General features: G+C 54.5%; 1 protein-coding gene across 1 annotated transcript; it reads left to right on the top strand.

Annotated features, from left to right (window-relative positions):
• The first annotated feature begins 794 nt into the window (after nucleotides 1-794).
• Nucleotides 795-12,511, top strand: LOC142358929 (coiled-coil domain-containing protein 68-like). The gene is given in 10 exon segments (XM_075411651.1): nucleotides 795-813; nucleotides 4,718-4,860; nucleotides 5,849-5,986; nucleotides 6,540-6,665; nucleotides 7,273-7,401; nucleotides 8,489-8,571; nucleotides 9,157-9,262; nucleotides 11,114-11,197; nucleotides 12,183-12,332; nucleotides 12,334-12,511. Coding segments are annotated over 10 exon segments (1,098 nt in total). The 3' UTR covers nucleotides 12,454-12,511.
• The last annotated feature ends 140 nt before the right edge of the window (nucleotides 12,512-12,651 follow it).

The following is a 12,651-nucleotide window of genomic DNA, read 5'->3' as shown; positions in this document are numbered from 1 at the left end:
AAGAAAAATCCTTCTACACTCCGAGAGAAACCTGATGTGGAAGCCCAGGGCTCACCCAGCCCACCTGGAAGCATCCCTGGGCCTCCCCTGCCTGCCCCGGGGCGAAAGCCCCCTCGGATTCCAAACGTGGCTGGAAAAAGTAAACTTGAGTTGCAGCTATTTATGAGTGTTATGTGATCGGGAGGGATAAAGGTCTTCGGGCTGGGACTTGCTGATCAAGATTTTCCTGTTTGTAAAAAAAAAAAAAAGTTGATGATACACTTTTACCTTCCCGTTCTCCGCTTTGTCATCTCCCCCTCGGCTGTGATTCCCAGTTTCTTGGTGCCTTTCTCAGCTGTGTTTCCCAGTTTCTTGGTGCCTTTCTCGGCTGTGTTTCCATCACCACTATTCTCCAAAGCCCTCTTCTTCGAGGCGCTCCTCTCTCCTTCGCGCTATCTGCGTTTCCGTGCCTTGCTTTTATCTGCGTTTACCAGATTTTCTCCCTCTCTTCCTTCCAGTTTTCTTCTCCCTCTCTTCCTTCCAGTTTCCTTCTCCCTCATCAGCACTCGGAGGTAGCGTTCGTCACCCTGCTGGGGTGTGACATCCTTTTCCCCATCCATTTTTGCCTCACACCCCCGGTAGGAGAAGCGGAGTTGGATGGCGTATCCCAGCGGGAAAAAATCCCGCTCGGGGACACGCTTTTGGGGGTGAACTCGGCAGCCTTGGGCTTGCGGCCAGCCTCGAAGAGCTGAAAAGGTTTTTTCCAACCCTGGGGTGGGGGGACCCGCAGGGGCTGCCCGGTCGCGGCGGGGAGCATGGCTGCTCCCTCAGAAGGTGAGTCCGGGGGGCTTTGGGGAGGCATTTTTTAGGGGGGGGGGGGGGAAGAAGGGGGGGGTGTCACCAGGTGGGGTCGGGTCTGTCCCCAGGGACCGAGCTGCCGGGTCTCGCCGCCTCTTGCTCACTGAGCCCTTGAGTGTTTTCACCTCCTTCTCCCACCCCCCCAAATTCGTGCACCCCGAGAAACCTGACGGATCCCCGGAGCTACCTCTCACCACCTGCTTTTAATAAAGCAGAACCCACTTCCCCCCCCCCCTTTTTTTCCCCTGTCCCCACCTTTCTTCCTTAAATAAAGCCAAAAGCGAATTATTCCGCCCGGCTTGCGGCATAGCTGGTGCCGTCTGGGCGAGCGAATGTCCCCTGGCCAAGGGTCCGTGGGTCGCTTGCTGTCCCCCTGCTGATTTCTCGCCCCGAGTTGCGTGTGGTGGCCGGTTCTCGGAGCTTCTCCCTTGGTTCTCTGCAGAAGAGGTTTTCTGCAGTGGGACAACCTAAACTGCGTCCGTTTGCCTGAGGAGAGGAGGTCGTTTAGGGCTGCAAGGATGAGGAGGGGACTGGAGCATCTCTCCTAGGAGGAGAGGCTGAGGGAGCTGGGCTTGTTCAGCCTGGAGAAGAGAAGGCTGCGAGGGGACCTTAGAAATGCCTCTAAATATCTGCAGGGTGGGTGTCAGGAGGACGGGGCCAGACTCTTTCCAGTGGTGCCCAGCGACAGGACAAGGGGCAACGGGCACAAACTGGAGCAGAGGAAGCTCCAGCTGAAGATGAGGAAGAACTTCTTCCCTCTGAGGGTGACGGAGCCCTGGCCCAGGCTGCCCAGGGAGGCTGTGGAGTCTCCTTCTCTGGAGATATCCAAGCCCTGCCTGGACGCGGTGCTGTGCAGCCTGCTGTGGGTGACCCTGCTTGGGCAGGGGGTTGGACTGGGTGACCCACAGAGGTCCCTGCCAACCCCGACCATTCTGTGACCTTTGGTCTGGGCAAAAACCTGTTGCTGGGGTGGCCAAGGAGCTGCACCTCTTTCTGGCCAGGAGTATAACGACAGAAACACTATTTTATATGGAAAGTAGCTCAAAATAACATTATTCCGAGTAATTTGGGATGTTCCTTATATAAGCAAGGGTGGTGCTTGGCGTGTCCCGAATTCTCTCTTGCATGAGCTCCAGAGCAAGGAACCCATCGTAAGCAAAAGCAGAGGGACACGCTCTTATAATCATAAAAATATAACTTGAATATTACTGTGTTTGTCACACCCGTGTTGGGCTCGCAGAGAAAATCTCGTGCGCTGGACGCGTCACCGAAAGGTGAGTGCTCATCGAGGGTGGCCGCGGGACTTCTCTGCAAGCGCTGAGCTGCTGGAATTGTGCCTCCTAGCAAGGAAAGCCCGTGAGGAGCAGATGAGCTTGGTGCTCCTTTTCACGCCCGCTTCCCAAGCGGCGAGAGCGTTGGCGGGCACGGTGCTTCCCCAACGGCCGATCTTCGGGCAGGGTGTTTCGGGGGCACCCCCTGAGTAGCCCCGCACCAGCACGGGGGGCTGCGGGGCTCGGTGGTGGCATGGGTGGCTTTGGGGTGATGGCCATCGGGATGGAGGGGCCGTCTTGGGGTATTGGGGTCCGGCTGTGAGCCCCGTGGCCGATCCAGCTGTGCGGCCCCGTGGCTGATCCAGCTGTGCGGCCCCACAGGTTGCTGCTGGGGGCTGCCCAGCTGGGGAAGGAGGATCTTCCCAAGGACTTCTCCTCCCCAACCGAGCTGACAGCCACCATCAGGTCAAGCCAGAGAGCTGTGGCTGTTGCCGCTTCTCCTGGCTCTGCTGCTTCGGAGCTGGGGAACATTTCCATTCCAGGATTTATCGCCCGGGGGCGAGCGGAGGTTTCAGCCTGAGTTAGCCCAGGCTGAAAGATAAATTGATCCTGGGTTGCCTTTCTGCTGGGTGACTTGGGAGCTGCTGGATTGCAGGCAGGAGGGAAAGCAAGACAGAACAAACTTTGTTTAACCCGTCGTAGCGCTGGTGGGAACAATCTTCTGTGCCCATGGAAAACCTCTTCCGTGCTGCAGCTGTAGGCATCCAGCGTTTCTGCTTTATCTGCCAGCCTGGATATCACAGACTGGTCGGGGTTGGCAGGGACCTCTGTGGGTCACCCAGCCCAACCCCCTGCCCAAGCAGGGTCACCCACAGCAGGCTGCACAGCACCGCGTCCAGGCGGGGCTGGAATATCTCCAGAGAAGGAGACTCCACAGCCTCCCTGGGCAGCCTGGGCCAGGGCTCCGTCACCCTCAGAGGGAAGAAGTTCTTCCTCATCTTCAGCTGGAGCTTCCTCTGCTTCAGTTTGTGCCCGTTGCCCCTTGTCCTGTCACTGGGCACCACTGGAAAGAGCCTGGCCCCATCCTCCTGACACCCGCCCTTGAGATCGCCTAAGAATTGGAGTTCCTGGGGCATTAAAAGCTAATTTGTTAAATTTCTTTACGCTTGGTTATGGCTAATTTCTAATTTAGCCTCCCGGTGTTGTCGGCCTGGGACGCAAGGTCGCAGTGCGTGGAGATGTCTCCGGCGTGGGTGTGCTGTTGGGCAGTTAGGACAGCTGGCTCTGTGAACATTTCGAGTCGCCTAGTTATGATTTATTAGCAAATGAGCCGGTTAAGAGGTGTGCTAGCCTGAGCGATCGTCCTGGTAGTGCTGAAATGCTTCGTTCTGGGGCGGCTCGGCGAGCACCCAGGACCTTAGACGCTTGGACGCTTCAAAATAAATACATATTAAAATGAAATGCTGTAGGTTAACCTGCTTGGGCAGGGGGTTGGACTAGATGACCCACAGAGGTCCCTTCCAACCCCGAGCATTCTGTGATTCTGTGAAATATTATTGTAAATTATCTGTAAGCTTTGCAAAGGGCAACCATTTTTTTTGTCTCTTCCACTACGAGCCTGTCCACACCCTCCGTGCTCCGTCGGTGGCTTCGTTATTCCCCCGTTCCACCCTGAACTGGTTCCAGACCCTTCCGACGTGCTCGCTACCACCCAGCTTGGCTGGGATGGGGCTGGGATCCCGACGCTGGCTTCAGAGCAGCGCTGCTGACACTGGATGTCACCATTGTACAGCACAAACCTCGCCGAAGGCAGCGGGACTGGATTCTCCTTGCCTGATACTGGGGAAAAAAGCCTTGTCTCCCATCTGTCCCCCCCAGGCAGGTGATTTTTTTCCCCAAAAGTTACAATATCCTTCCGGCTTTGTGCTGCCTGTGGCATCTAAGCAGGCTGGGGGTAATCCTCCCGATCCCAGTAAGAACCCAGTCTGCGCCGGCGTGGTCGCTGGGAACGCGGAGCCAAGCGCGGGCTGGATTCCCGGACGGCGGCGGGATTGCTGTGCGCAGGGTGACCGGGTTTGGGTCATAAATTTCGCAGATGGGTGGCAAAAGTTGCGGTTTGTCCTTGGTTAAACTGCGTGCGTGTGCGAGTTATTCACTTATTTTCTGCCTGAGATCTCTGGCCACTTGTTTGCTGGAATAAAACAGGAGTGGGGTGCAGGCTGCTAGTAAAAAGCAATGGAAATATTCAGTGAAAATAATGTGTGAATATATCTGTTTATCTATTAAAAAAAAATCATCAGGTGTCTGCTTTTTTTTTTTAAAGTGGTCCTTAAAGTGGAGATATTCAAGACCCACGTGGACAAGGTCCTGTGCAGCCTGCTGTAGGTGACCCTGCTTCGGCGGGGGGGTTGGACTAGATGACCCACAGAGGTCCCTTCCAACCCCTACTATTCTGTGATTCTGTGATTAAGGTTCAGTGCTTTAAGCTTGGAGCTGCGCGGCTCCAGCGTGTCCCTGAAGCAGCCGTGGAATCCGATGGGATGGGATAAAGGGATTATTCTCCATCCCTGCGGAATGAAGCAAGCCCCTGTCTTCTCTCGCTTGTGCAGAGCAGAAGAACGCGCGGATAGTGATGACCACCCTGCTACTCACCGAGCAAATAACACGGGAGGACCGCGGCTCGGAGGGAAACTACGTCCTTTACGGATCCTCCTGTTCCCAAATCACCGAGGAAGCCGAATACGTCAAAAAGGTACTTCCGAAGCCGCCGCTGTTCCGTTCCTTTCTTTGCCTCGGAGGGAAGCAGGGTGAGCAACGCCGATAACCCCTGAAAGAGAAGATCCTGAGCCGCGTGGAAAGCCTTTGATTTGCACGTGGGTCCTAGCAATGCTGCTCGCTCCGCAGCAGTGATTTAATTGCAGCGTACGCTGCCTTGGGTTGGGTTAAACGGCTTTAAAACCCGGTGCGGTTTTTCCAGCCCTCGCTTAGGTTTGTTGTGAGAGGGCTGCAGGTCGTGTCCTCCTCCTTGCCGTGTCTGTGTGCTGGGATGCGGGAGGAGGAGGAGGATGCCGGAGCCCAGCACCGGTGCAGTCCAAGGGGACGGACGTAGTCGTGTCCGCAGCGTGAAGCCTCGGCGTCGCAGCTGAAGCGAGAGGGTGTCTGCTAGCGGGGCCGGTGAGCAGGTTGATGTTGGGCTGATGGTTATCCCGGGTCCATCAGAGGTTTGTCAGAAGTTTGCCGTCCTGTGGAAAGAGACGGGAAGATGGAAATGGCATGAGTGGGTGTGTGGTCTCTGGAAGAGAGTCCAGCAGAGGGCTACGAGGATGAGGAGGGGACTGGAACATCTCTCCTACGAGGAGAGGCTGAGGGAACTGGGCTTGTTCAGCCTGGAGAAGAGAAGGCTGAGAGGGGACCTTAGAAATGCCTCTAAATATCTGCAGGGTGGGTGTCAGGAGGATGGGGCCAGACTCTTTCCAGTGGTGCCCAGCGACAGGACAAGGGGCAACGGGCACAAACTGAAGCAGAGGAAGTTCCAGCTGAACCCGAGGAAGAACTTCTTCCCTCTGAGGGTGACGGAGCCCTGGCCCAGGCTGCCCAGGGAGGTTGTGGAGTCTCCTTCTCTGGAGGAGAAGAGGACTTCTAAGGTCCCCTCTCAGCCTTCTCTTCTTCAGGCTTCAGATCGGTTGCCCAAGCTGTTTTACCTTGATTTTTAAAACAATTTCCACGTGCGTTTCCTTCAGCAGCTTCCTCCAGTTTCAGGCAGTAGAGCGGAGGCACAGAGCAGCGGCTGGAGCTGCAGTCCCGTGGCGACGACGATGAAGGAGACAGAAGAGCAGCTGCTGCTGGTGAGCAGGGAAAACCAAGTGCTGAAGATCAAGGTGCGTTCAGGCTTGGGTTTTCTTAAGGTTTCAGATGAATACGTGCGCCTTGCAGCCCAGGTCGAGCTGGGTGCCAGCTGGTGCAGCCCGGTGCCTGCTCAGCGATCCGTGCCGGAGCCTTTCCTTTGGGGAAGGCGCAGGCTCCGCTCTGCTTTGCTGCTTCAAACCCTTGCGTTCCAGCAGGCAACGAAATTCATGTCGAAATCTGCTTCTGGGGCCGCATCCCGTTTGTGGGCAGCGAGACAGCACAGCCAGCTCTGCTGGTAGCTGACAGCGAATGTATTTAGGAGCAGTTGGGAGTGCATCTCTCCTTTTAAGCCATCATCCTGTGGCATGAGGGGATGGCTTGATACTGAATAATCCTGCTTTTGTTTGGAAACTAAAATGCCTGTCAAATATTGCCCGCAGGTGTTTAGGATTCCTTTTTTTTTTTTAGGACAAGGGCAAATACTGAAATTTGGTCTTGTATAGGAGGCTGATTTTTCAGCGTGTGATTGTAACATCACTTTTTTTAACGCACAGTATATATGTATCATACATTTACTCTTTCTAGCTGGAAGCCACGAGAGAAGCGGGCGTACAGGCTCTCAGATCTGCCTCCCAGAATCTCTACGAGAATTACCTGACTCGGTCAGAAGAGGCGAAAAAACGTCATGAGAATGAGAAGCAGCAAATACAGGTACAGATCTCCCCCCACCCCCCCATGCAGGCACGAGCATCCTGGTCATGATCAAAATATTGATGTGGGCTCTGGCTCTCCGTGCTGCAAACTTCAACCGAAGAGCTGCCGAGTCACAGAATCAGAGAATGGCAGGGGTTGGAAGGGACCTCTGTGGGTCACCCAGTCCAACCCCTGGCCGAAGCAGGGTCACCCAGAGCAGGCTGCACAGGACCGTGTCCAGGTGGGTCTTGAATATCTCCAGAGAAGGAGAATATCATCTCCAGAGAAGGAGAATATCATCTCCAGAGAAGGAGAATATCATCTCCAGAGAAGGAGAATAAAGCAAAGTGGGGAAGTGAAATAGGAAAATTAAAAAGAAAACTTCTTTTGGCTTTATTCCTGGTTCTTGGAATCGGGTTGGTAGAGTTGGCTCAGAATTCCTCAAGCTGCTGTGGCAGCCCCGTCTCTCTCTGTCCATGCACTGGGTTCCCAGCTCCATGCACGCCCGCATTCACACCCTTAGAATCACAGAATCATGAAGATTGGAAAAGACCTCAAAGATCATCAAGTCCAACCGCCAACCCGTCACCACATGCCTGCTAAACCGTGTCCTTCTGGGTCCCAGGCCTCCAACCTCCAACGAGAAGAGGAGCTCCAGAAGGGTGCAGAAACCGCCGGCCGCCTCGCTGCCCGCATCCGGGAAAAGCACACCCGCATCGCGGAGATGGAGGAGCGCGTGCGAAGGATGGAGGAGGTACGTCCACCCGCTCCTCATGTCCACCTGGGAGCCTGCCCCGGGACAGCCAGCGCTGGGGACGAGGAGTTAATTGCTTTCAGGGTTTGGGGCATGCTCGCTGTTGGAATTGGGACTGAGAAGACCGCCATGTGACCCCAAACTGAGAGACTTTAGCTGTAACTATAAAGAAGTCGTGCAATTTGAGCTCCCTCTTTCAGTTATTTTTGTACTTGCTTAAAATCTGTAGCGTGTCAGGGAGAGGTCTGAATTTGTAGCTGTTAATGATTTCTACTCCGGAGGAGCTGCTGTTTCACCTTCCCCCATCGACACACTTCTACCATTTGAAATGAAAACGTAGCCATCCTAGCACTAAAAACCTGCTCCTTTTAACCCTCAGAAAACACCACTGTGAGCATCCGAAATCCCGGGCAGGCAGACGGCTGCCGTAGCGATCTGGCAACCGCGTGCTCGGGAACTGGCGGAAAGCCTCTTCTCCTCTGCTGTGACTTTGGTGGTTTTAGTTGAGTTGGAAGGAGCGGTGGCTCCGTGCCTGCTCTTCTCCGACCTACTCGCTCAGCAGTGGTGGGAATCACTCCTGTAGAGTTGCCATTTTAAAACTAAGTTTTCCTGTCCTGGTGTTACTGTGCAGGCAGGGTCAGCGAGCGTCTTCCCAGCCCCATCACATGTCGGTAATCTTTCTGATACCAAGCATTTTGGCATCAGTTTTGTTCAGATTTTCCCCTCGGTGGCCGAGGTTTTGAGAGGAGGGCGTAGCAGAAATGCGGTATCCCCTGGCCGCTGAGCATGGACTCTCACAAGACCTCAGGATTTTGTTAATTAAGTAAAGAAGTGCTGCTTTCAGAGAGCTTGGGCTTTTCTCCTGGTAAGTCGGTACCGTCACCCCTCCTGGGTTTGATTCGGAGAGGCCAGGCTGGTCTGTGTCCCCAGCTGAGGTGGACACGGGTTGGTGGGGGTGGTGGTTGCTGAGTTCGGTCTGTTTTCAGACACTGAGTGGACCTGTGGAAGGCACACCCAAACTTCTCGTGCCAACTGAATCTCGGGAAATGTGATATAGTTGTTTGTAGAACTTGAACTGTTTCTTTAGGAAAAGAAAACTCTGATAGAGAAGAAGATGTCATTTGAGAAGATGCTTCAGCAGATGATGTCGAGGAATGAAGATGGCAAACGGTGATTACATGCACGCTATAAAGTGTTTTTCTTTCTTTCTGGGGAATTTCTTCATGTAGAGTACCAAACAATCACTTGCCCAAGTTCCTTCTGGTAGTAAAATTATTCGTGATGGAAGCAACTGGTTCAAAACCCAATTTACCGTGATTGCTGGAAGAAACCCAAACAGATGTTGATGTCCTACAGCTCTCAGAAGTTGACTCTGCTCGAATTGCTAGTGCTTTTCCTTCCACTTTGCGTGCTTTAAATGCTTCCCTGTCATGATTCTCGCCTGGAGCCGATGTTGCTTTGGGCACGTCGTGCATGTGGTAGGTAAGGCGATAGCCTTCATTGTTCATGAATTTACTGATCAACAGTGAGTAAGGGTGGTCCTACCAGGCAAGAGACGTCTCAAACTATGGTTTTATTTGTTCTGCTCGATAAAGAAGCCTTTATATGTCTAGTTCTGCATGAATTACTGCCGTGTAGCCTCAGGAGCATCCTTGCTAGCAACAAGATCTTGAGCTGATGCTGCGGTGGGAGAGTGGCTGGGTGGGTCAGCGCTCCGGGGGGCCTGAACACGGGCTGCTCTGCTCTCGCCCTCAGGTGCCTGGATCTCCAGAGGCAGATTTCCACCCTGCGGGAGCAGATCCAGCACCTGCAGCTGGTGATCCGGGTGCAGCACCACGGCCTGCGCGCCGTGATACAGGAGGTCAGGCTGGCGCGGCCGTCCCACCGGGCAGGTCTTTGCCATCGGGAGAGGGACTGGGAGGCACTGGGATGGGGGCTCTTGTCTGGCGCGTGTGTGCTGGGGATGGGCAGCTTGCTCATCGCGCTGAGCCTGGTTTTGCACACCCTGCGTTCACACAGCCGTACGCATTTCAACATTGAGGGGGGAATGGCACCGCTGAGAATGGGGTGATTGTGGTGGAGTTGATGATTTCAGGTGGACCCCCGCGTTCTCCTTGAGTGCTCCTAGGGGGGACCTGGCCGACTAGGGGATGCTCCGTTGGAGGCACCCACCCTGCAGCTGGTTTCATGCGAAGCCGCTCCCACGAGCAAAGCCAACCTCGAAAGGCTTGCGACAAAACCTGAAGCGATCAGCCCGCTTCCCAAAGTCACGGTGTGACACGAGCTGTTTTACCGGCCGACAGCTTCGGTGCGAACGCCTGCTGCGCTCCCCTGGCGGAGCGCTTGTCCTTTCCCAACCGGCTAAGGCAAGGCCCCGCGCTAATTGGCTTTCGCAATCGGGTTTCTGTGCATACGCCAGCAAGAGGTAGACTTCTTATCCTAAGGAAAACGCGACACTGTGTGTTGAGAAATTGTTTTATAATTTTTTTTTATATTTTGGATGAATGGCCGAACTTACAGGGTTGTCATCAGCGGCACTGAGTCTAGTTGGAGGCTGGTAACTAGTGGTGTCCCTCAGGGGTCAGTACTGGGCCCTGTCTTGTTCAACTTCTTCATCAATGACCTGGATGAAGAGTTAGAATGTACCCTCAGCAAGTTTGCTGATGACACCAAACTGGGAGGAGTGGTGGACACACCAGCAGGCTGTGCTGCCATTCAGCGTGACCTGGACAGGCTGGAGAGTTGGGCAGAGAGGAACCTGATGAGGTTCAACAAGGGCAAGGGCAGGGTCCTGCACCTGGGGAGGAACAACCCCAGGCACCAGTACAGGCTGGGGCTGACCTGCTGGAGAGCAGCTCTGTGGAGAGGGACTGGGAGTGCTGGTGGACGACAGGGTGACCGCGAGCCAGCAGTGTGCCCTGGCTGCCAAGAAGGCCAATGGGATCCTGGGGTGCATTAGGAGGAGTGTGGGCAGCAGGTCGAGGGAGGTTCTCCTTCACCTCTACTCTGCCCTGGTGAGGCCCCATCTGGAGTCCTGTGTCCAGTGCTGGGCTCCCCAGTTCAAGAAAGATGAGGAGCTACTGGAGAGAGTCCAGCGGAGGGCTACGAGGATGATGAGGGGACTGGAGCATCTCTCCTAGGAGGAGAGGCTGAGGGAGCTGGGCTTGTTCAGCCTGGAGAAGAGAAGGCTGAGAGGGGACCTTAGAAATGCCTCTAAATATCTGCAGGGTGGGTGTCAGGAGGATGGGGCCAGACTCTTTCCAGTGGTGCCCAGCGACAGGACAAGGGACAATGGGCACAAACTGAAGCAGAGGAAGCTCCAGCTGAACATGAGGAAGAACTTCTTCCCTCTGAAGGTGACGGAGCCCTGGCCCAGGCTGCCCAGGGAGGCTGTGGAGTCTCCTTCTCTGGAGATATTCCAGCCCCGCCTGGCCGCGGTGCTGTGCAGCCTGCTGTGGGTGACCCTGCTTGGGCAGGGGGTTGGGCTGGGTGACCCACAGAGGTCCCTTCCAAGCCCGACCATGTTGTGATTCTCTGAAATCAATTAATGAATCAGTTTGAGTTCTGCTGTGGTAAAAGACTAGGGACTTGGCTGATCTGCTATTCCCCTGGTACGGCGAGATGTTCAACTCCATGGCTTTGCTCGGCACAGGGATAGTTTTGATGGATCAAGGTTTCGAATCTCTTGCAAACTTTATTTCCTAACTCTCAGGCAGAGGAACTGAAAAAAGAAATTGGAAGCCAAGATAAACAAATAGAACACCTGGCGGAGAAGCTGGCTGCACTGGAAGCACAGGTGAAGCTGGAAAGTAAAAAGATCTATTGAAGGGAGGGAGCAAAAGTTGTTCTCCACAATTGGGGGGCCCTTTGTGCTGCTGGGCTTGTGCCAGTATGACACTGGGGTGGTATTTCCTTGCATCTTTCACTAGGTTTTTTTAAGAAACAAAACAAAATCACCAAAAAAACCCCAAACCAAGTGAAAAATCTCCCAAAACCTTTCTGGAGGAGCGGCAGTTCCTAGCTGGTGTCCAGGCTCGCCTGTTTTCTGCTGCGTCGCGCTGAGAGGGGTTTATTTTCTTTTTTTTCCCTTGCAGAATAAAGAACTGAAAGACAGAGTGGAGTTCTGGTCTGGCCAGCCCCAGGTGAAAGTTTCCAAAGCTGTCGGGACGGAGTAAGTGCATGGGGAGGTACGGTGGGGCATGGAGAGGGCTGAGCCCGTGCCTCTTGTGGGCAGCCTCTGGCATCCCGCCCAGCTTTGGGGTGAGCAGAGGCAGGCCTTGCTCAGGTTTCATCCTGCAGAGATCATCTTCTCCAGAAAGGAGAAGGCAAAACACAAGCTCTGCTTCAAGCCGAGGTGCTGGTGGTGTGATGGTGGTACCCTGAGCCATGACTCCCGCTCAGCACATCAGCCAAGGTTGGATGGGAGCTCTGAGCAACCTTGGCTGGTGGAAGATGTCCCTGCTGATGGCAGGGGGGTTGGAACCAGGTGATCTTTAAGGGCCCTTCCAACCCAAACCATTCTATGATCTCCAGAGCTCGTACACCCATTCATCATTAAACGAGAACCTATCCTGGGGGTCCCATCCTTTGCTGTAGTAGGTCTGGACGCACGTTCCTGCCCTCAGTTAGCAGCACAGGCGTTTGGAGGCAGCTCCTCCACATCCAGGGCCGTAGTTACAAACCTCTGACCTCCTTCACGTGTGGTTGTGGTGGGTTTAAGCCAGGCTTAGGCAGGTGAAAGCATCTGAGCGATCGCTACCGTCTTGTGCTTCACTCTGCAGCGCCCTGCGAGACTTTGGAGCATCCCCTTACCTGATGCTTACCAGGCTAAGGAAGCAGGAGAGCTAAAGGGACGGCTGGATGTTTGTCTCCTACCTTCGTTGGAAGGACTTTACCTGCGTGTTGGGACCTGTAACTCCCTGCGGCCTCTCTGTTACTGCAAAGCACCTCCAGCACGCGCCGCCTCTCTACAAGTCGCCGTGCGGAAGCGGTGCTGCAGAGCTGCACTTAAGAAAGATTAAGCTTGGATTAAACAAGATTAAACAAAGATGAAGCAAGGGGAGAGCTGACGAGGGAGGCGGTGAGCTCACGAGTGGCCGTGCGCGGGAGATGCTGCGTCGCCGGACCAGGGACCAGCTCTGCGCCTGCCCCGCAGCAAACACGTGGTTTAAGCGTGTTACTCATTTAGGTAAGACTAAAATAAACCTTCTGCTACCTGGTGCGTTGTCACAGCTGCCACTTTTGGGGTGT

This window comes from Opisthocomus hoazin, chromosome Z (assembly GCF_030867145.1).
Source record: "Opisthocomus hoazin isolate bOpiHoa1 chromosome Z, bOpiHoa1.hap1, whole genome shotgun sequence".
NCBI classification, from domain to species: Eukaryota; Metazoa; Chordata; class Aves; order Opisthocomiformes; family Opisthocomidae; genus Opisthocomus; species Opisthocomus hoazin.
This window is presented reverse-complemented; position numbering and strand designations above follow the sequence as displayed.